The sequence below is a fragment of the Oncorhynchus mykiss genome, chromosome 7 (genome assembly GCF_013265735.2).
Source record: "Oncorhynchus mykiss isolate Arlee chromosome 7, USDA_OmykA_1.1, whole genome shotgun sequence".
NCBI classification, from domain to species: domain Eukaryota; kingdom Metazoa; phylum Chordata; class Actinopteri; order Salmoniformes; family Salmonidae; genus Oncorhynchus; species Oncorhynchus mykiss.
In genome coordinates, this window is record NC_048571.1 from 26,794,331 (window position 1) to 26,818,880 (window position 24,550).

Below are 24,550 nucleotides of genomic sequence, written 5' to 3' on the forward strand. Positions count from 1 at the left end.
TTGGTTAGGACATCTACTTTGTGCATGACACAAGTAATTTTTCCAACAATTGTTACAGACAGATTATTTCACTTATAATTCACTATATCACAATTCCAGTGGGTCAGACGTTTACATGCACTAAGTTGACTGTGACTTTAAGCAGCTTGAGAAATTCCAGAAAGGTATGACATGGCTTTAGAAGCTTCTGATAGGCTAATTGACATGATTTGAGTCAATTGGAGGTGTACCTGTGGATGTATTTCAAGGCCTACCTTCAAACTCAGTGCCTCTTTGCTTGACATCATGGAAAAATCAACAACAAAAAAATCTGCCTAAATTGTAGACCTCCACAAGTCTGGTTCATCCTTGGGAGCAATTTCCAAATGCCTGAAGGTACCATGTTCATCTGTACAAACAATAGTACGCAAGTATAAACACCATGGGACCACGCAGCCGTCATACCGCTCAGGAAGGAGACACGTTCTGTCTCCTAGAGATGAACGTACTTTAGTGCCGAAAAGTGCAAATCAATCCCAGAACAACAGCATAGGACCTTGTGAATATGCTGGAGGGAACAGGTACAAACGTATCTATATCCACAGTAAAACAAGTTCTATTTCAACATAACCTGAAAAACCGCTCAGCAAGGAAGAAGCCACTGTTCCAAAACCACCATTAAAAAGCCAGACTACGGTTTGCAACTGCACATGGGGACAAAGATCGTACCTTTTAGAGAAATGTCCTCTGGTCTGATGAACCAAGAATATAACTGTTTGGCCATAATGACCATCGTTATGTTTAGAGAAAAAAGGGGGAGGCTTGCAAGCCGAAGAACACCATCACAACCATGAAGCATGGGGGTGGCAGCATCATGTTGTGGGGGGGCTTTGCTGCAGGAGGGACTGGTGCACTTCACAAAATAGATGATATCATGAGGTAGGGAAATTATGTAGATACAGTGCATTGCGAAAGTATTCGGCCCCCTTGAACTTTGCGACCTTTTGCCACATTTCAGGCTTCAAACATAAAGATATAAAACTGTATTTTTTTGTGAAGAATCAACAACAAGTGGGACACAATCATGAAGTGGACATTTATTGGATATTTCAAACTTTTTTAACAAATCAAAAACTGAAAAATTGGGCGTGCAAAATTATTCAGCCCCCTTAAGTTAATACTTTGTAGCGCCACCTTTTGCTGCGATTACAGCTGAAGGTTGCTTGGGGTATGTCTATCAGTTTTTGCACACCGAGAGACTGAAATTTTTTCCCATTCCTCCTTGCAAAACAGCTCGAGCTCAGTGAGGTTGGATGGAGAGCATTTGTGAACAGCAGTTTTCAGTTCTTTCCACAGATTCTCGATTGGATTCAGGTCTGGACTTTGACTTGGCCATTCTAACACCTGGATATGTTTATTTTTGAACCATTCCATTGTAGATTTTGCTTTATGTTTTGGATCATTGTCTTGTTGGAAGACAAATCTCCGTCCCAGTGTCAGGTCTTTTGCAGACTCCATCAGGTTTTCTTCCAGAATGGTCCTGTATTTGGCTCCATCCATCTTCCCATCAATTTTAACCATCTTCCCTGTCCCTGCTGAAGAAAAGCAGGCCCAAACCATGATGCTGCCGCCACCATGTTTGACAGTGGGGATGGTGTGTTCAGCTGTGTTGCTTTTACGCTAAACATAACGTTTTGCATTGTTGCCAAAAAGTTCAATTTTGGTTTCATCTGACCAGAGCACCTTCTTCCACATGTTTGGTGTGTCTCCCAGGTGGCTTGTGGCAAACTTTAAACAACACTTTTTATGGATATCTTTAAGAAATGGCTTTCTTCTTGCCACTCTTCCATAAAGGCCAGATTTGTGCAATATACGACTGATTGTTGTCCTATGGACAGAGTCTCCCACCTCAGCTGTAGATCTCTGCAGTTCATCCAGAGTGATAATGGGCCTCTTGGCTGCATCTCTGATCAGTCTTCTCCTTGTATGAGCTGAAAGTTTAGAGGGACGGCCAGGTCTTGGTAGATTTGCAGTGGTCTGATACTCCTTCCATTTCAATATTATCGCTTGCACAGTGCTCCTTGGGATGTTTAAAGCTTGGGAAATATTTTTGTATCCAAATCCGGCTTTAAACTTCTTCACAACAGTATCTCGGACTGGCCTGGTGTGTTCCTTGTTCTTCATGATGCTCTCTGCGCTTTTAACGGACCTCTGAGACTATCACAGTGCAGGTGCATTTATACGGAGACTTGATTACACACAGGTGGATTGTATTTATCATCATTAGTCATTTAGGTCAACATTGGATCATTCAGAGATCTTCACTGAACTTCTGGAGAGAGTTTGCTGCACTGAAAGTAAAGGGGCTGAATAATTTTGCACGCCCAATTTTTCAGTTTTTGATTTGTTAAAAAAAGTTTGAAATATCCAATAAATGTCGTTCCACTTCATGATTGTGTCCCACTTGTTGTTGATTCTTCACAAAAAAATACAGTTTTATATCTTTATGTTTGAAGCCTGAAATGTGGCAAAAGGTCGCAAAGTTCAAGGGGGCCGAATACTTTCGCAATGCACTGTATATTGAAGCAACATCTCAAGACATCAGTCAGGAAGTTAAAGCTTGGTCGCAATGGGTCTTCCAAATGGACAATGACCCCAAGCATACTTCCAAAGTTGAGGCAAAAATGCTCAAGGACAACAAAGTAAAGGTATTGGAGTGGCCATCACAAAGCCCTGAGGAGGCCTACAAACCTGACTCAGTTACACCAGCTCTGTCAAGAGGAATGGGCCAAAATTCATCCAACTTATTGTGGGAAACCTGTGGAAGGCTACCCGAAACGTTTGACCCAAGTTAAACAATTTAAAGGCAATGCTACCAAATACTAATTGAGTGTATGTAAAAAAAGAAATAAAAAAAAGAAAGAAATAAAAGCTAAAATAAATCATTCTCTACTATTATTCTGACATTTCACATTCTTAAAATAAAGTTGTGATTCTAATTGACCATTACAGGGAATTCTTACTCAGATTAAATGTCAGGATTTGTGATAAACTGAGTTTAAATGTATTTGGCTAAGGTGTATGTAAACTTCCGACTTCAACTGTACAGTCAGACAGACAGAAGTAGAGAGAAGGGAAAAAGACAGACAGTATAAGAGATAGATACAAAGAGAAAAAGAGAGAAATACACAACAAGTCAGAGAGGGATACAGATGGACACAGATTATTTGACAAGTGGAGTGACAGCGAAACAGACAGCTGCGAGAGTGAAACCTCTCACGCTGTGGGTGTGTGTATGAGAGAGACGCCTACCACCTCCCACTCTTCACTGTTGAGTCCCACTAATCCTCCCCAGCGCCTATTTGTTCCATCTGGAAAACAAGCTGGCTTAGCGCACTAACAGCATCGCTAACAGTGCCACAAACACCACTATCAGTGAACGGGAGGGGGTGGGGTCGCCAGCTACGCTAAAGCTAATCGCTAACGGAGCCGCTAACACCACTATGCGTCAAAGGGGGGACCTCAGCATACGGTAAAACTAAAGCTAGTGCCACAAATCCCCTGCTCCTATCAGGAACCACTCTCTTGTCAATACAGGGAGTGAGACATACCATTGTGGAGTGACAGAGGGGGATCTGTGTGCCTAGCTGTGTTGGGTGACTAATCCACTGCAGCTGAGCTAGCTAGCATACCTCCTCCCTGCCTCCTTCCATTCATGGCGAGAGACATAGTATGAAGGTAACCCTGTAAGGGCTCTAAGCCAATATGTGGGAGTGCTGTTTGTGTGGAAACAGTATGATAACAGTAGTAGTACTCCATTGTTGATTCTCTGGGATCAGTGGAAAGTAAAGCCTCAGCATCAATGTGCAGAGTATGACAACATGTCACTGTAACCTCTTGGGAACTCTCAAACTCTAACCGGAATACACATGAAACTAGGGACTACCGGTATACAATGTGACAACTTCACAGTGTGCAGTGAAATGATAAGCATCTGTCAATAACATCTTGAACATTTTCAAATTGAATGATATTGCATATCGGCCTAAAAACCGGTATCGGCATCGACCTTACAAAATCCATATCGGTCGTTCTCTAACAAATACATTCGATCATACAACCACTCCTAAAATAGCAATACCTTAATCAGCAGAGCTTAATAACACTTTCTCAGCAGTCAGCCCAAAATCATAGATTTCTATGTGAATTCCACAATAAAGTAATTTACATAGCTTTCATAGTTGGTCATGCGGAAATCACAAAAGGATGTTCATGCCGAGTTAGGCGTTCACTGAACTTGGCTGAAGGTTGTTGTTTTGCAACTTGTGCGCTAAGGGTAATGGTTGCTTTGCAATTGTATAATGGGGGATCTAAATACAAAACGAGCTATTTGCTAACATTTTGGCTCTACCAGGGGTTTGACGAGACCTTTAGTGAGCGCCACTGGCATTCAGATGTACAAATTGTGCCAACTCATTATACACAGAGCTGTTTTATAGTGCAAATGTGCATCATTACTATTAAAGCCTCGAAGTGGCTCCGAATATTAAATGTCAATTTGCAACTGGTAATTAGTTGAATTGGCTATCTCCGTTAACGTGCTCACCTCGAGACAAGGAAGTTGGTTAAACGGGTGGGGGTGGAACACAAGAACTAACACAAATTAAGAATTCATACTTCACAACCTTGATTTCATTCATTTCATTCATTCAGTCTCTCTCGAATATCTCCCTCTCCCAAATCTCATCTTAATTTGTATTATTTTCTCTCCATCTTCCTCATATTTTTCTCAATCATTCTATCCTCTTTAACTCCCATGTCTTTATTTCTGTTCTCATTGCCTGTATATATCACTTTGTTCTCGCTCTATCCCTCAATGCTTCCATGCTGCTCAGCATTCTCAGCGTTCCAGCTCGCTATTGTAATTGACTGCAAAATGAGGGATATTAGCGATAAGCCCTTCAAGTTTTGTCAGACCTGCTTATCGTCTGAGAATTCGTCCTTCTGAGGCGCTCTTTTTTTGAAGCCCTCCACATCACACACACACACACTCCCTTGAGTGCCTCCAAAATCAATTTGGAGTCATGGAGCCAGAGTGGAAAGGGAAAGAGAAAGACAGTTGCTTTTCAGACCTGCTGGTTAGCTGCCCCTCCCTCTCTCTCCCCCTCTCCCGCTCTCCCTCTCTCTCTCCCCCTCTCTCTCCCTTTCACAGGCTCTATGACCAGAGTGTAGGACACCTCCTGATCTTGTGGAGGCTTGCCGCAAGTAGCGACGGCTTCCTGTTCATGCTTGTTTAGCTGCTTCAACATGTGTGTGTGAGGACGGGGACTAATGTGCGGAAAACAAAGGTTCATGAAGGATGAGGGGTCTAAGTCGGACTTAGGTGGGCAGGACCTTGCAGTGAAAGACCTAACCTTACCTAGTCCCTGAACACGGCAGCTTTTTTTTTGTCTGAGTAAATGTAAGGCGTGTAAATGTGAGAAAATGTGAGGTGTGTCGCTATAGCGGAGATGGTCAGCTCGAATCTCCATACCATTGATGATGACGATTGTACATTTTTATGACGATGATGATGATGACAAAGATGGTGTTGAAGATGACGATGATGACGAAAATGACGTTCCTTTTGATGTAGATGGTGGGAATGAAAATAACAATGATGACGACATAACGACAGCGATAATGATCAAAATAAGGATAATGAAGATCAAAACAGAGGAACACTCACTTTGGACACCATGAGACTTGACGTCTCTCCAGTCCTGCGAGCCCACATCCTTGTAGTTGACCAGGTAGTGGCCAATGGGTACACCGCCATGTGAGTCAGGTTTCATGAATGTCACCGTGGCGATGCGCTGCGACACGGCCGACAAGCGCACCGAGTACGGGTTCGAGGGCACGTCTGGAAAAAAGCAGAGAAATAGGTGTCACACTCATAACCGTCCCCCATTGAAACAACACACATCCAAACATCAGTTCCGGTAACCCTTCAGAAACATTACATTGACGTCTCTATTTGTTACGGAAACATAATATCGCTGGTGAGTCGTTATTGGAAAATCAAAACGTGATACAAAGATGTTGCTATGGGAACTCAGGCTTATTGGGTTTCGCGATGCAGAATGCTTTGTGTTAACCCACACATAGTGTTCAGGCGAAGTAAAAAAAAAAAAAAAGCCAGGGCCATTATATTTATCAGCGGTTGACGCAATCCCGTTATCACACAAACACTTCCCTTTTATCTGGTGGAGCCACGGGGCTTCGAGCAAATCAAAAGAAACCGTTGCTGTCCTACAGAGCCTCTCTTTTATAAGACCAGGAATACATTAAGGAGAGAGAGGACTTTCAGCACGGTTGTGGAGCTACACACAATCGGGCACACACATAGACGCAAGCATAAACGCAGAAACGTACACACTGATATGCAGCCTGCACACACACTAGTATAAATGCACGCACACACACGTCCACGCCCACACACGGAAACCATCTACCACATGGATAAAAGTTTGAGCTATGAAGGTCTATGTACGAAGATTCAACAACTGATTCTGAAAACCCAGCTCATACCTTCTCAATAAGTGGTACACGTTGCTAAAGTTAAATAGTTGCAATGTGTATCTAGCGACAAGTGTATTATTTACACCTAAACTGTATTTCTTTCGATCTCTGTTGCGATATGACACAAAGTTAAAGTGGGAAGGGAGACAAATTGAACTCTCTTTGCTAACACTGTGGGTATAGGCAGTTCAAGGCTTCAGCGTCAACCCTTCACAGTCTTGTATACACTGCATTTTTAACTTGGCACAACCCCATAATATCTTGAGTAATACATCAGAGACTGTATTCACAATGCGTCTCAGAGTAGGAGTACTGATCTGATTTTGCCTTTTTAGTCATAATGAATAAGAGGGTGGACCTGATCCTAGTTCAGCACTCCTACTCCGAGACACTTTGTGAATTCAGGCCCAAATCTTCTTAACATCAGGGATGATGCTGGACTTTTCAACTATGATCTGCCATTTACTTGCGTCAATAACATTTCAAATATCATTCGAGTTACATAAAGAGCTGCATAAGCGGGTAAGCTTATGCTTTCCATAGGAATGAACTGATCATGAATCAAATGTTAGCATTTTAGCGGGGTAATTGGCTGATAGGGTTGGCTCACGGTCTTCTATCTAGAGTTATTACACTAGAGCTTCCTCTCTCTTTAATGATCAGACTTTAGAAACCGAATCAAACTGATGGGCGGGAGAGTGTGTGCGTGAAGGAACCGTTGTTTCATTTCATGGATCCCCAAACCTGGCGACACTACATTCACTGCGAGATGAGCGAAGACTTGTTTATTTTTCTTTAGTGTCTGTGTGTGTGTGTGTGTGTGTGTGTGTGAATGCGGAAATGCATATGTATGTGGGTATGTGTGTGGAAGAATGTCTCTTAGAACTACATCTTAAGTCCTTTTTCTGAGAATTCTACTTCTCAGAGGCCCTGTGTTTGAAGTAACTGAATCTGTACTAAAATGAATTGGACTGCGTTATTGTACATTAGCCTGCGCTATGCACAGCAAATTAGCGGGTACTTTAGTAAATAGGGGGAACTACTTTAAATCAGCGAGCACTATTTGAGATTAGTTTAGGCTAAATAGAGGCTGGGGGGGGGGGGTGCTTGGGTCAGCACTAGATATTTCATTGGTTGATTGCGGCGATATTTGGTTAATCATGCCACATGGATGATACATAGTTGGAACTATTTGGTTGATGCACGAACTTTGATATGTTGAGGTGCATGGTTTACCCGATTCAATGTGTACTGTATGATATCAAGAGAAAGTCCAATGTGCTATAAGGGGGGTGGGGATTGGTTACTTTACGAGGCCAGCACTTACCTGCCTGGGCCAAGATGAACTCCTGGTATTTCGCTCCGATGTTGTTACGTGCCGTGCAGTTGTAGCGTCCGAAATCCCTGTCGGACACTGGGGTGACCTAGGGACAAAGATTTGAGTGAGCACAGAGACCAGAGCTGAGTCAATACACCAACACTGGCATTACACTAAGTGAAGTCTTTGGGTAACACTATATCAGCCAGTATAAAGCATTGTTTCTTTCATTCAGTCCTTTTTGTACCAGGTAAGTTGGCAATGACCTAGGGAAGAGATGCAGAGGAGAGGAAAGGAGTTGAATAGACCACTTGGAAGCTGCGGATGCTAAGGTGACCATGATTTATATTTCTGAAGTTAGACTGTTTACCGGTGGGTGCCCTTTTCCTTCCTATACCCACCTCTAGCAGGGACTTGCCGTCGATTGTGTGGACACGTGTGTTGGCAGTGCCTTCGGCCGAGATGGTGAGGCGTTCTCTCCTCCATAGCATGGTGGCGGGCGGGTTGGACTTGACGTCACAGCTGATGTTCACCGGGTTGCCCTCCCACGAGTAAAAGATGGTTTGGTTGGTCTGGAACTTGGGCATGTCTATCCAAGACACAACACGATTGGTCGGTTAGCTTCCAAGTCATGCAAAACCAGGCAATTAAAAAAAAAAAAATCTGAGATGATCAAAATCCATAAAACTGTTGGGTTTAAGCATAATCACACAAAGGGAAAAGACAGAGTGTCTCATGAAAGCCTCAATACACTCTCCCTAAAGTTCAAAGGAAGCCTGAACTTATTGAAGACACCTCATGCTGGGCGAAAGATCTCCATTACGATACTCTTCCCGAGCGTGTGTGTCGTTGTGTGTGAATGTGGTGCCGAGCTGGATGGGTGCTAATGAACGATCCACCCCACTGCATTGGGGGGGGGGGGGGGGGGGGGGGGGGGGCAATCGCCATCCCTGCTCGCCGCTGCACTCGCCCAGTAGTCAGTAGAGTGGCATTATAGTAATTTTAATATGCTTGCTCGCAGTATCCCATTAGGGATATTGATGTCTGGCGCTCTGTCACGAAGGAGGACGTGCCTCTACCATCTCCTCTAGTCCCGCCACAGACTTAATAAATACGCTTATTAGCTCCGTGGCGACAGCTGGCTTAGCCCCCGCCCGCATCTATGCTCAATCACACACCTCTCGGGGCTGATTTTTGTCCCTCTACTTTCTAACGGTCAAGTGTTGAGCGAGGGTGCGGTGGGTCACTGCTCTGAGGGTGTGGCACTGCCAAGGGTGGCTGGAGAAAAGTGAGCGCAGTGATGTCATGCATGCTCACCTCAAAGGATGCCATTCATAGCACGTTTGTTAGAAAATACATGTATGTTTCATGCCATTAGCCTTTTCACACGAGTTCCAAATATCTCTAACGGTCGCCTCCAGGGTGAGTTTATTTATGCGTGTGATATCATACTGCACGCACTATTCCAAAATGTGATTGTTACGCAACAGGACAGTTAACCTACGCTGCCCTAAAACCAAGGCACGCTGCCTGCTAATTATCTATTGGCTGTGTTTCAAATTGTCAATTTTTTATTATTTTCTAACAACAGTTTGAATTGAGGTGTGTTCCGTCTCCTCATTAATTCACATAAGAAGAAGCCCATTTCACTGTTGCTGACAATATATCTTTGATACTTTACTGAGCCGGACAAACTTTTCTCTTCAACGAGAGCCCAAGCATCTCCCCAGTTTTTCCCCAGATCAGGTATGAAGTCATGGCACATCTCTAGTCAGAAGAGGCCTGCACAGTTTCTGGCTGGCACCTGCATTGACTTCATTGTTCTTTAGAACTTTGGACATGTGTGCATTGCTATCAAAGTAAGTGGCTTATTTTTTTGTATATCGTGTTGCCATTCCTATTGTAGCATACCATATGTATGGATCATAATTGATTTACTGTTTCATTCACGTTTTCAAGTACTGGTGACAAATCATGCATTCCGATTCTTACATAGACTGTAATGGAATGATGTGTGTAAAATACTTTCAAGTTTTACTGATTATGATGAGCTAACGCTAAGCTAATTACCAGCTGTGTGTGGCACCATGTTTGTTGATATCATACAATGCATTCTGGTTGCAAAGATGTCATAACAAAACGAGGTGAAGGTATAGTACACTCGACTCCCAGGTCCAAGACAACTGGTCTTGGACCTGGGTCAGAAAGTCCGAGCTCTAGTTAGAGGCCCAAGTTTCCAAGTTGGAATTCCAAGTTGGATGACCATTCAACATTTTTTTCCCCAGTCTGAGCTCATTTTTTTCCTGAGTTCCTAGTTGTCTTGAACTCACTGGTCGGAAGATGGAGATTTCCCAGTTCGCAGTTGTTTTGAACTAGGCATCAGATTGTAACTATGGTACCTCAGGGTTGCCAGTTCAGATCCCCCATCCAGGGGTTTTATTTTCATTTGGCTTATAAACTTCTCCTGTATTTTCCCCCCATGTATTGATAAATTCCACATAATAGGAATATCTCCCCACAATACCTTCCCTCATTTCTACATCCCATGGACTTGAAATTTCCCCAAAAATGTAATGAACCCGCCCACAAACTCCGCTAAAATGGTTTCATCCCTGTCTAGTGTTCGAGCTACGGTTAGGCTAGGCAGTAGGCTTGCATTTGGGGTGATGATCTGTGATATTTGTCACTTGTCAAAAACGGTATGTGCTCTGGTTCTTGTACATCGAAGATTTGTAATATGCTGAAAAGTGGCCAAACTAAGTTCATATTTTTCAGGAAATAGGCAAAGCCATCTTTTACTATGTTTGTTTGCGTTTTATAGTGAATGGCATTCTGGGATTATGGAGTTTTCGCTTATCAAACAAACAAACATGGCTGCCATCATAAAGAATTTAGAATTTAGCTGCTGTTAGCTATTTTCTAAACAATATTACATTTCTCCTTTGTGTTCACCGGGGATGTGGTACATTGTAAACAAGTCTAGCTTTTAGGTCTCTAACTTATGTTTTTTTTTTGTCAGCACAACTTGTTATTTAGACTGGTTTATGGAGTTTGGCTGTGGATGTGTTCTGTTTGGATGATGAAGTTCACATTTGTCTTTTCACATTTGACTTTTACAAAGGTGAATACCTTTATTTCCCATCAGCACAAAACATTGTTTAGATGTTTTTTGGACAAAGATGCTGTTTAGACACGTTTGTTGCATCAAATGTTCTGTTACTTCTGTTCCAATCACATATTTGCGATGGTACGCTGCAGGGACCACTCAACAATGATCACAAATATGTGATTGTACAAATCGAAGGGTGAAAGCACCATTGGATTGAATTGAACTGTGTTCTGAAATGAGATGGTGAGATCTTTAGCTTTAATCTTATTATTAAAGAGTACAGGAGGAAGCAGTCTTTTTCACCAGGAAGTGTGTGTGTGTGTGTGTGTGTGTGTGTGTGTGTGTGTGTGTGTGTGTGTGTGTGTGTGTGTGTGTGTGTGTGTGTGTGTGTGTGTGTGTGTAATATGGGGTAAATAATGCAGCAGGATATCCTCCTACTAATTAGCCTTTCTGGGGGGGGCAGGCAACTCTATTGTGATTATTCAAGCATTTGTTAAAAAGGGAAAACAGAAACAGTGTTCAACAATGGAATATTACAAGTCAGCAGCTTTGTGTGTGTGGTTTTGATGCTTTGCATGTGCAAACAAGTTGTATTGGTTTAAGATGAAATAGTGAAAAAACTTTTTTATTAACTTCCATTGTCCTCCAGTGGAGAATATTATCTCTACTTCAGTGTGCTCATCAATTCATGCACCTCGGTTAAAAAGGGAGGTAGCGGCTGTGCTCCATTCCCTGTGTGTGAATACTGTGCAGATGTCCAAACTTGTCTGTGTGTGTGTATACCGTATCAGCGCAGGCATGTGTGTTTTTGTTCTCCAACAGTACTTACACTCTATATCGAGGAACATGCTCTTTTGGTGGCCCCCGATCCTGCTGAGGGCCTCACAGTCAAAACGTCCCAAGTCAGTAAGCTTCACCCCACTGATGGTCAACATGGACTTGCCATGGCGGCCCCGCACATCCATACGTCCATCTTGGCTCTGTGCACACACACATGCATAAGCACACACGTACACAAATGGATTGTGAATGTATTGCATACTGTACATCTCATGTGAAGAATTTGCTTCATCCACTCCATCCATCCAGCCGGGGCGACAGATAGCCTAGTTGTTAGAGCGTTGGGCCAGCAACCGAAAGGTTGCTAGATCGAATCCCCGAGCTGACAAGGCAGTTAAATCCCCTGTTCCTAGGCCGTCATTGTAAATAAGAATTTGTTCTCAATTGACTTGCCTGGTTCAATAAGTTTTTAATCCATACACTTTTTATCTGTTGACGTTTTACTTCATAACAACTCACACACCTTCATCACCGTTAAACCCCCCTGACACTAAGTCAAACCAAGTATCTGATGTAAAATCAGTTTTACGCCTCTGGCTAGGATTTATGTGATTGACTATCAATTGATTTGCAATAATTAGATAGAGAACTGTGAAGACAGATGGTCTCAATTTGAAACCGAGGGTCAATTAGATTGGGAGCGGCAATCATTCCTTGTAATCATCAATGATACTTAACAAAGACAAACTAGCTCAGGGTGATCATCACTTACAAAGGAAATCTTTTGGGTTCTTCGAATAGTTTGAGAGTTTGATCAAGCCTGTCTGGAGTGCCAGATGGGCGTGGATTGCACTTTTGGGACTACTCCATTGGTTATTTTAATATTTGAAAGAAAACAAATAAATACTATTTGAACACAGCACTCAGAAGACTGCAGTCGTAACCCCCGGAGTTCCCATGCCAGGTCTAATTTGGCCTACAGATATCTCTCCCCCCCTCTGGGACCCGTCTCTGTGTCACTTTCCTCCCTTCTCCTTCCTCCCTTCTCCAGTCTTGAGCCCTGGTGTCTTCTGGGAGCTTGCCCCTGCAGTGTGCGGATGTGGCAGACTCACACAGACTCCGACGCCCACTCTATAGATCTCCCTAGACAATCGATGCATAGACAGCTCATTTCTAGTGCCCCAACGCCCCCTGTTAATGCCCATTATAATTCCTCAGTTGTATCAGCACTGACTGTGAAGTCTCTCGCAGTCATTTCAGATTGAAACAATCTCTTGCAGTCATTTCAGCTCACACAGTCTCTCGCTACTGCCAGGTTAAAGAGGCCTCCCTTTAAGGAGTGATAAAGGGTATAGTAAAGTTGGTTTGATCTCAGGTGAATCCTCACTTGTGTAGATTCAAGTAGGTTTTTCCTTGAAGGTGATTGTTTTTAATAAAAATTGTGGTTGGCTATGAAAGTGGTGCTTTCAGTAGCATGGTCACAGTATGCTACTGCACATATACAGCAGGTGCCCTCCACATTCCATTTGAACAATTCAGGAGTAGAACTGACCACTGAATTTGGAATGAGTATAAACGCTGTCAAATAAACAGGGGGGCAGAAAGCAGAGCAAATTTGCCAGAGGAAGAGAATGCTGACTCTGGGTTTTGTGCATTCTCTCTCGCTCTCTCTCCTATATTTGGGTTATTTATTCCCAGGTTCACCTGGCTGAGGAAGGGATGCTCTCTCTAGGGAGAAGGAGGGAGGCGATGGGGGGGAGGAAAGGGAGGAGGGAGGGAGTGAGACACTAGCCTGTTTGATATGCAGTGCAGAGGAGCTGACATGGACAGGAGGCACTGCAGGAGCACACACTCAGACACAGCCAGAAGGAAGGAGAAAGAGAGAGAGAGAGAGTATGAGGCAGAAAGCCCACATAGCAAGAGGGAGACAAAGAGAGCTAGGTAGAGAGAGAGAAAAAGAGAGAGAGGTAAAGGTAGGTGGAAGATGAAAGATGGAGAGCAGAGCAGATCACTGGAAGTCCTCTCCATCTGATGTGAGGAAACTGAACATGCCCTCCTACACCCTGCAATGCTCACACATGATCTTAAATAAGATATCTCCAAAGCTGAACTCCAAGTAAGCCCATACGAACTTCTCCGATGGTATTAGTGCTGGCTCTGGATCAGTTAAAAGAAGACGCCACAACTTTCCTTATCCTCTTTCTTCAGTAGAGATACAGTGGCTGTGCCTGTTGCCCTTGGGAGTGCCGGCTTGCTGTAAGACCTTATTAAGCTGCCATGAATGGGGAGCTGCTGAGGCTTGCTGCTAGTGCTATCATAACCTCGCCAGTGGCATTGAGATGAGAAAACAGGTAAACAGAAACCCACAATGCTCTGTTACTATGTATCATTGACTTTCATTAAGCGTACACTGTTTCTCAACTAGTTTGCTGGGTTTGTATGTGCTTCAATGAGAAACAAATGTGCTAGCGACAGCAAAAAAGGAGACAAAACAAAACAGTGCTCTTGCTACATTACCCTGATGTAAAGTAGTGGCGTTACGTTTTATGGTACTGGATAAAAGAATAGAGAGTAGCGTGCTGGCTGTGTCTGGATATGCAGATGCAAATTGAAAGAAGAGGCGAGTAGCTTTACACCTAATGACCATGGCCATCAATCAAGGCAGCAATATACACAAAGCCCTGTTTGTTCTTTCCCATACATTTAGGTGTGTTGCTCGGCGCTCACATTTCCATAATTGCATTTGCCTCGGCGCGCAAAGAAGTATTTACTCTCATTCAGTGCCTTTATTTATAAAGCCGAGCGGTTGGTGCCAACGCACACATTCATTTATCTCAGCCATTGACCTTTTTCCTGTGGAAAGTGGAAGCCATCTTTGCTAATGCAGCGCCTCTCTAAAAGCATTAGTGCTCGGCGGCTACTGAGACAATGACAGAGAAACACAGGGTAGCTGTCTGTTTACTCTCAGCCATGTTGAGAGCATTTCTTTAACCTCTGTCTGTTGAGACACAAGGTATGCTCCGAGAATCTCAGAGATGAAAGTCGTGACCAACATGGTTTTGTTTCAAATGAGTCTTCAATGGCATCCAACCTTGATACACTGAGTATAACTCATCTTTGGATGAGGTAGCTTACCCTATGGCCTACCTTTCTCTCTTTGTTAAGTAACACAATCTTTTACTTCATATATACTGTACCTTATTGCATGGTGGATATAACGTAGTGCCTCTAAAGAACCCTAGGAAGGAGATGTTGGAATTTCTGGGTCCCACAAAACGTATACTCATAAAATGTCTGTGCTGAGAACTACTCTATGACGCAGTCACATCCATCTTCAAAGATGAGCATTCTCCTCAGATATGTTCTTTGTTAATACAGGGCAACTGGTCGGTGCATGTGCATCTGAGCAAGAAATAAGTGGTGAGAGAGGGTTGAGGAAAGTACTTTGTGTGACTGTAGGCAGTATGAAGTGGAAGATGGAGAGTAAAAGCAGGGAGAACGGGGTTACTCTGTCTGTCTGTCTGTCTGTCTGTCTGTCTGTCTGTCTGTCTGTCTGTCTGTTTGTCTGTCTGTCTGTCTGAGCGTGTGCGTGCATGTGTGTGTGCGTGTGTGCGTGTGTACGCAAGCATGCATGTGTGTGTGAGCATGTGCATGCTTGTTTGCGTGTGAAGGTGTTTGTCTAGAGAGAGTGAAATGGGTACCAGTAGAGTGCAACAGTAGGCAACACTCAATGAAAAGGGGGGCGGAAGTAAGAGCAGGGGACATCCCAGTGTTACCTTGTCTCCGTCGGTGAAGCTCCGACCGTCGTTGGCTCTCCTCCAGGAGATCTCAGGCAGCGGCTCACCCTCGGCCACACAGGAGATCATGGCGGCGCTGCCCTCTACCGCCGTCACGTTACGCAGCTGGGTGATGTGTGGCTGGACTGGAGGGACAGAGAGGGAAAGAGAGAGATTGAAAGAGAGGAAGGGAGAAGGGGGAGAGAGAGTCCAAGATAGATACAGGAGAGAGAAATAGAGAGAGGAGGAGAGACCAAGAGAGATAGAGGAAAGAGAGAAGGAGAGAAAGAGAGGGTGGATGAAAGAGATAAAGAGAGCGATAAGGGATGAAGAGTGAAAGGAAGAAAGACAGAGATAGGGAGAAAGAGAGAGACAATAATTTAAGACAGGAGACGCCTAGTGCAAGCACCAGGTATTGGAAGATGGACGACTTTGGGCTTTGGACTATTGAGGCCATACGATCGAAATCTACTTTTCAGCATCGTACATTTCTATTTCTGAAAGTAGAGTTGTGCATCGCAGTTTATAGCCTCGAGACAAAGTAATCCTTACATTTGAGTCCACACCATGCCCAGACAGACAACCACTACTTTGAGTTAAGTCTGCCTACTCCCTCACATCCTCTTTCTCACAATATCTTTACTTCTCCTCTTTCTCTTCGACAGAAGTTTTTTCCTCTTTCATATATTCCTTCTATACAGTCTCTTTAATTCCTTCTGTGGATCCTCTGGCTTCTTAACAGACGCAGCATTACGCCGGTTGGCTGGCGATGGCTGGGTGTGTAGCGACGAGACACGCGGTGTAACAGGCAAACCCTTTTTTTGATGCCGAGCGCCCTCGATAAAAAGCATTAAGGAGCGTGGCACCACGGCGGAGGCGAAGAGGTCCGCTCACCATTGGTCTCCGGCGGATAAACCACTCTCTCAGACATGGCTGTCTAAGCTAGCGCCCAAACGCCACGCGTGTCGTGGGCAAATAGTGTGCAATAAGTATATATACACATATATATCATGTATACATTTTCTTTATACAACATCTACAAGTAAAGTAGCGACGGCTGTAGAGCTGTGAAAAAATGGAAGTAAACGGGAAAAATAGGCCTAAAATGTGTCTGCTTTTTAAGGCGGTCTTGGCAAAATCAAGTAGTCGTTTTGTAATTTCAAAAAGAGTGAACCTTAAGGTGGATGACCCATCTAAGGGGATTTAGAGCCTGTCACGTAATGGGGTCATACACACACCTATGCCTACTGTATATGCACCAACACATACACATGCATGCGCATATGCATGTACATTTGCATGCGCACACATACAAACACACAAAATCAATTATTTTCTTTAGGCCTTTAGAGCTACATAGATCAAATTGGCCTAGTCATTGAAGAGCCAAAAATGGAAGCATAAACAATTATCTTTTGACAGAAATAACAAGTCATTAATATTTCGATGGAGATTTTTCAAGGTAAGCTAAATACTTCCAAACATGGCCTTGAGACCTGCCTTAAGTACCTCAGCACCTTTTAAAAATATTTTTTTTTACACCCAGAGGCCCTAGTGGGAACCAAGAAGCGATACACAGATGAGGCCTATGATTCATACAATAACTCCAGGGTGGGAAAGGTGCTGTAAAGGATGAACAATAGCCTACCCCCTTCAAGTGAAATATGATAGTATTCATCAATATGATACGGGAATGGGCTTAAGCTCATGCACAACAGATGGTCAATTCTGTGCAAGTGTGTCTTCTCCTTTAGAGATGAATAACTGATCCGTGGAGCAAGCTGAAGATGGAAAAGATATTAAGTGACTCTCGGCAGCACAATAAAAGTTTGTTTTACTGTAAACATTTTGCCAATACCTTCATCAAGGTCTTCTCTTATACACATTATTGTGTAAAATAAGCTTTTGCTTCAAGTTTCTTAACTATATTATTGATGTTTCATGGTCGTCCAGATGTTGGCCAGTGCAGCTGCTTCGGGTGACACCAAGCGCAAGAGGCCACAAAATATTCAACCCTGTGAAACACCAAGAAATGTGGCCTAAACTCTCAATGACAAATCCCGCTCTTCTCTTCATCTCCTGCTCTCTCTCAACTTGCAGGGGTAATACAACTCGTACAACTGTGTTTCCCCACTGCACTTGGCAAAACAAAACTCAAGCCCTCCGCTATCTTCTTAATTGAAATATGCATTTTGAAGACCAACCGGAGCCTGGGCCTTGAAAGGATCTTGATGACTAGAGCATAAATCTCCATACATTTTCATAAAGAGGAAAGAGCTCGATCGGAATAATCAGGGAGGAAATATGCTGGCAGCTTTATGAAAATATAAATTGAAACTTTTATGAACAGGGTGCCACCGATTCTACAATAAATTAGTTGTATTTTTTTCCCATCTGGAATTGTATTAGATTCAAGTTGCTGGATGATTGGTTGAGGTAGTGGCTGTATGATAAAAGTTTTCCTCTGAAATAATAGTTTCCCTTGGTGAATAGGAATTGGCTGTTTGTGGCGCTCAAGACGAAACACCTTATATTCAAATCAATATGTATTAATATTCATAGACACACATGAGGTCACATAAGTTCAAGGACTGTACACTCACTAGAAAACATCCAGTAACACCACAGATAGAACAACGAGCCAGATATTTCACCGGATGTGTAAGTGTGATGCATCTGGTTGGCGTTTCCACTCGATACAAAATATGGTGATGAGAGGAATCCCAGTGGCCGGCAGTGGGAGAAGATGGATTTTGGCCGACATTATGCAAATGTTCTCATTGATGAAACAGTTCTGCTCCCAAAACTCTAATCTGTTACGAACAGAGTGGACTAAGTTTTGTCGATTTTACCCTTACCCAAAGTGAAAAAAGGGATGAATATAGTTATTGCACATACGCACTTCACAGAGTAGGCATTCCCCCTGACGGAAATATGAAAATACATTCTAGAACACTCGTGCTTGGTTCTGCCCCTCTCCATGCTTGTTCTGCCCACTATGACTAATTTGTTCCCATTGGAAATGACAGGCTGTGGTCCATCTGGGTTATTTATAAAAGATCTTTGGTAATACTCAGGAATATGTAGCTTATGTTGGAATATGTTGCTTAAACATGTAGATTATTATAGTGCCTTTTGCCTATGGCGGAACATGCAGTTTTTGGCTCTAAAGACCCAGCGTCTTTCGTTCCAATCCATTCGGATTTTTATTCATAGAGAGACGTGCAAAAGGTCAAAGACTTTACACTCTCTAGGAACATCAAGGAATTCACAGTAAACATGTTAAAAGCTTTCTACAGTGCCTACAGCCTATAGAAATCTAAAGAAAAACAAATTGAAAAGTAACTGAGCAAAAGTAAATTGGTATGTTAAAATGACCAATTCTAGGTCCAATTACGGCTTTCTGGTCGAAGCAACATCAAATAACCATATAAAATCCAGGTAGCAATGTGTTTTTCAGGACGACATCAAGACGGCTGATAAGGACATGATATTTTGGTTGTAATTATTAAATGCGACGTGAGACCATTTGGCATGTTCACTTCAATTGGAGAAGGTCCTAACATAAGGATGGATGCCCACGAAGGACATGCCGCTACACTCACCGAACACTTTGAGGAAGAGCTCCCTCTCCTCCGCCCCGGCCTTGTTGGTGGCTCGGCAGGTATAGCCGCCCCCGTCCCCTTGGATGATGTTGCGGATGGTCAGGGTACTCCTGCCTCCCTCCATGGTGTTGAGGACGTACTGCTCCGACCTCTCCAACCTCTGGCCCTTCCTGTGTACAGAGAGACAGATCGGGCTCCTGAGTGGCGCAGCGGTCTAAGGCACCTCAGTCCTAGAGGCATCACTACAGACCCTGGTTCGATTCCAGGCTGTATCAACACCGGCCGTCATTGGGAATCCCATAGGACGGCGCACATTTGGCCCAGTGCCGTCCGGGTTAGGGTTTGGCCGGCATGGCCATCGTTGTAAATAAGAATTTGTTCTTAACGGACTTGCCTAATTAAATAAAAGTTGTTTTTTAAAAACAATATATATAAAAAACAAAGAGGATAGAGGTGCACAACCAATTCAACTATACACACATGCAAACATAGAGATAAAATGTGTATATCTCTATGCACACACACACACAAGACACACATGGCCCTTCCTGTGTACAGAGAGACAGACCACAACCACCCCTCCCCTGATATGATAAACATACAATAGCTTTACTGCATTTAAAAATAAATTGTTTGGCACACGCACACATCCCCCACCCCCGTACACATTATAATGGTGTTAAGACTACATCTCTCAAGGAAAGAGAGAGCAAGAGATAATTGAAAGTGGACTGGGAGAAATATTGAAGTATAGTAATAAGGCTGGAGGGAGCCAGGGAGGAAATTAAGAACTGTGTGTGTGTGTGTGTGTGTGTGTACAAGCTGGTCTGTGGAGAGGCAGCGTACTATGCACAGGAAATTACACTGACTGTATCAGAGTCTATGAGTGACTGAATGCAGGCACAGCCAGCCAGGTGGAAACACCACAGACCACAACAGGAAATGTAACTGAGGGATGAGGGGGAGGGGTGAGCGAAAGAAGAAGAAAAAGGTGTTCTCTAGCTCTTTAATAGCAGAATGGTTAGTAGTGCAGTCTTGCAAACCAGTGTGAGGGGGAGGGAAAGGGGTATGGTTATGGTGGCACAGTGGTCAGATTGCGGTTGTTGATGAAGAGGACACAACGGTCACAGTAGAGTTGTAGTCAGAGTTTGAGTTGTGGTCAGTGATGACCTGTGGTCAGTGATGATCAAAGTGTTTGGGTGAAGCTGCACTCAGGGTGGAGTTACAGTCGGGGTTGTGCTGTGTGGAGTAGTGTTCAAAAGGTGGAACAGAGAGGACAGTGCACTCTGAGACAAAAAGGTTCCAAAAAGGGTTATTTGGCTGTTCCCATAGGAGAAACCATTTTGGTTCCTGTTAGAACCCTTTTCGGTTCCAGGTAGAACCCCTTTTTGGTTCCATGCAGAACCCTGGGTTTTACACGGAGCCCAAAAGGGTTTTACCCGCAACCAAAAAGGGTCCTTCAAAGAGTGAACAGCCGAAGAACCCCTTGATAGCATCTTTTTTTCTAAGAGTGTACGATGATGTGATCACAGTACAGAGTCAAGCCTGGTGGTCAGGATGGTTAAACACCAGAGCTTTCTAAACCATTTATTTGAGCTCAATACAGTGTGACAGTCTACATGGAGCAATTAGACAAGCCAGTATTGCAAGGCGAGGCACATCGAGATATAATTTTCACAGGATAAACATAGATTTAACATTTCAATTGCTTTCTGTAATTACATGGCCAATTATAACGCCATCTCTCCCATTGATAGAAAAGCTATTACAAGAGTGAATTTGAGGCGGGGGAACAAAAACAATGTCAAGTCAAAATCCTTCCCACAGCCAATACAAAGATGGTTAAATTTGGCGCCGCTCCAAAGGTTATATGCATGGCACAGTTTAGACTTTTCTGAAAGTTGAAAATGAACTTTGACATGTACACAACATTCCTTCCACACAACTGTACTAGCATTTGATAGAGCAGTATACATATGAAATTTGGGATACCTCCTTAAGTTTCCCAAATCTCTCCTCAAGTATCTCTAGCCACTCCAAATATTACATTACACCTGTAACTTTTTGAGGTTTGTTCTGCCCTCTTCACAGGAAGACAACAACTCCCCTCTCTATTTCCAAATCTGTGTTTCTCACCCCCAGCCTTTCCCACGTTGGGCCTTGGTTTTCAAACTGAAATGGTCCACCCACACAGACAGTGTGGTGAAGGCGGCGAAACAGCACCTCTTCAATCTCAGGAGGCTCAAGAAATGTGTCTTAACACCTAAAACCCTCGCAAACTTTAACAGATGCACAATTGAGAGCACTCTGTCAGGCTGTATCACCGCCTGGTACGGCAACTGCACCACCCACAACCGCAAAGCTCTCCAGAGGGTGATGCAGTCTGCCCAACGCATTACCGGGAGCAAACTTCCCACCATCCAGGAAACACCTACAGCACCCAATACCATAGGAAGGAGATCAACCACCTGAGCCACTGCCTGTTCACCCCGCTATCATCCAGAAGGCAAGGTCAGTAAAGGTGCATCAAAGCTGGGACCGAGAGACTGAAAAACAGCTTCTATCTCATGGTTATCAGACTGCAAAACAGCCATCACTAGCACATCAGAGGCGGCTGCCTATAGACATAGATTAGGAATCACTGGCCACTTTAATAATGTTTCCGTATCTAGCATTACTCATCTCATATGTATAAACTGCACTCCACACTATTTTACGTAGTCACTTTTAAATTGTGTTTAATATTGCATCACCGATCTCACGTGTACAGTTGAAGTCGGAAGTTTACATACAATTATGCTGGAGTCATTAAAACTTGATTTTCAACCACAAATTCACCCAACTTATTGTGGGAAGCTTGTGGAAGGCTACCGGAAACGTTTGACCCAAGTTAAACAATTTAAAGGCAATGCTACCAAATACTAATTGAGTGTATGTTAACTTCTGACCCACTGGGAATGCGATGAAAGAAATAAAAGCTGAAATAAGGAGGAGTAGGAGGGTGAACGGAAAGGCTCTGGAGCAACGAACCGCCCTTGCTGTCTTTGCCTGGCCGGTTCCCCTCTTTCCACTGGGATTCTCTGCCTCTAACCCTATTACAGGGGCTGAGTCACTGGCTTTACTGGGGCTCTCTCATGCCGTCCCTGGAGGGGGTGCGTCACCTGAGTGGGTTGAGTCACTGATGTGGTCATCCTGTCTGGGTTGGCACCCCCCCCCCCCCCCCCTTGGGTTGTGCCGTGGCGGAGGTCTTTGTGGGCTATACTCAGCCTTGTCTCGGGATGGTAAGTTGGTGGTTGAAGATATCCCTCTAGTGGTGTGGGGGCTGTGCTTTGGCAAAGTGGGTGGGGTTATATCCTTCCTGTTTGGCCCTGTCCGGGGGTGTCCTCGGAGTGGGCCACAGTGTCTCCTGACCCCTCCTGTCTCAGCCTCCAGTATTTATGCTGCAGTAGTTTATGTGTCGGGGGGCTAGGGTCAGTTTGTTATATCTGGAGTACTTCTCCTGTCCTATTTGGTGTCCTGTGTGAATCTAAGTGTGCGTTCTCTAATTCTCTCCTTCTCTCTTTCTCTCTCTCGGAGGACCTGAGCCCTAGGACCATGCCCCAGGACTACCTGACATGATTACTCCTTGCTGTCCCCAGTCCACCTGGCTGTGCTGCTGCTCCAGTTTCAACTGTTCTGCCTTATTATTATTCGACCATGCTGGTCATTTATGAACATTTGAACATCTTGGCCATGTTCTGTTATAATCTCCACCCGGCACAGCCGGAAGAGGACTGGCCATCCCACTTATGCTCTCTCTAATTCTCTCTTTCTTTCTCTCTCTCGGAGGACCTGAGCCCTAGGACCATGCCCCAGGAATACCTGACATGATGACTCCTTGCTGTCCCCAGTCCACCTGACTGTGCTGCTGCTCCAGTTTCAACTATTCTGCCTTATTATTATTCGACCATGTTGGTCATTTATGAACATTTGAACATCTTGACCATGTTTTGTTATAATCTCCACCCGGCACAGCCAGAAGAGGACGGCCACCCCACATAGCCTGGTTCCTCTCTAGGTTTCTTCCTAGGTTTTGGCCTTTCTAGGGAGTTTTTCCTAGCCACCGTGCTTCTACACCTGCATTGCTTGCTGTTTGGGGTTTTAGGCTGGGTTTCTGTACAGCACTTTGAGATATCAGCTGATGTACGAAGGGCTATATAAATAAATTTGATTTGATTTTGATTTGAAATAAGTAATTCTCTCTACTATTATTCTGACATTTCACATTCTTAAAATAAAGTAGTGATCCTAACTGACCTAAGACAGGGTATCTTTTAGTGTGAGGAATTGTGTTAGGCTAAGGTGTATGTAAACTTCCGACTTCAAATGTATATACTGTATTCTATAGTACACCACTGACTGTTAAACAGCCATCTCTAGCACATCAGAGGCTGCTGCCTATAGACATAGATTAGGAATCACTTGCCACTTTTAGAAATGGATCACTAGCAACTTTAATAATGTCTCCGTATCTTGCATTACTCATCTCATATGTATATACTGACATACACCACCGTTCAAAAGTTTGGAGCCACTTCGAAATGTCCTTGATTTTGAAAGAAAAGCACATTTTTTGTCCATTAAAATAACATCAAATTGATCAGATATACAGTGTAGACATCGTTAATGTTGTAAATGAGTAGTTGGAAACGGCTGATTTTTTATGGAATATCTACATAGGCGTAGAGGCCCATTATCAGCATATGCTACATCACTCCTCTGTCCCAATGGCACGTTGTGTTAGCTAATCCAAGATTATCATTTTTAAAGGCTAATTGATCATTAGAAAACCTTTTTGCAATTATGTTAGCACAACTTGAAAACTGATGTTTTGATTTAAGAAGCAATAAAACTGGCCTTCTATAGACTAGTTAAGTATCTGGAGCATCAGCATTTGTGGGTTCGATTACAGGCTTAAAATGGCCAGAAGCAAAGACCTTTCTTCTTAAACTCGTCAGTCTATTCTTGTTCTGAGAAATGAAGGTTATTCCATGAGAGAAATTGAAGAAACTGAAGATCTCGTACAACGCTGTGTACTACTCCCTTCACAGAACATTGCAAACTGGCACTAACCAGAATAGAAAGAGGAGTGGGAGGCCCCGGTGCACAACCAAGCAAGAGGACAAGTACAATAGAGTGTCTAGTTTGAGAAACAGAGTACTCAACTGGCAGCTTCATTAAATAGTACCCGCAAAACATCCGTCTCAACGTCAACAGTGAAGAGGTGACTCCGGGATGCTGGACTTCGAGGCAGAGTTGCAAAGAAAAAGCCATATCTCAGATTGGCCAATAAAAAGAAAAGATTAATATGGGCAAAAGAACACAGAGACTGGACAGAGGAACTCTGCCTAGAATGGCAGCATCCCGGAGTCCCCTCTTCACT

At 43.6% G+C, this 24,550-nt stretch overlaps 1 protein-coding gene across 4 annotated transcripts in view; it reads right to left on the reverse strand.

Moving 5' to 3' along the window:
• LOC110527591 (neural cell adhesion molecule 2) overlaps window positions 1-24,550 on the reverse strand; it is a 413,004-nt gene that overhangs the window by 64,693 nt on the left and 323,761 nt on the right. For all 4 annotated transcript variants that reach the window (XM_036983098.1, XM_036983099.1, XM_036983100.1 and 1 more), the window contains 6 exons: window positions 19,129-19,298; window positions 15,524-15,669; window positions 11,797-11,947; window positions 8,260-8,447; window positions 7,868-7,964; window positions 5,708-5,881 (listed from right to left, as the gene is read on the reverse strand). In XM_036983098.1, coding sequence (XP_036838993.1) covers window positions 5,708-5,881; window positions 7,868-7,964; window positions 8,260-8,447; window positions 11,797-11,947; window positions 15,524-15,669; window positions 19,129-19,298 — 926 coding nt within the window. The remainder of the gene's footprint in view (window positions 1-5,707; window positions 5,882-7,867; window positions 7,965-8,259; window positions 8,448-11,796; window positions 11,948-15,523; window positions 15,670-19,128; window positions 19,299-24,550) is intronic.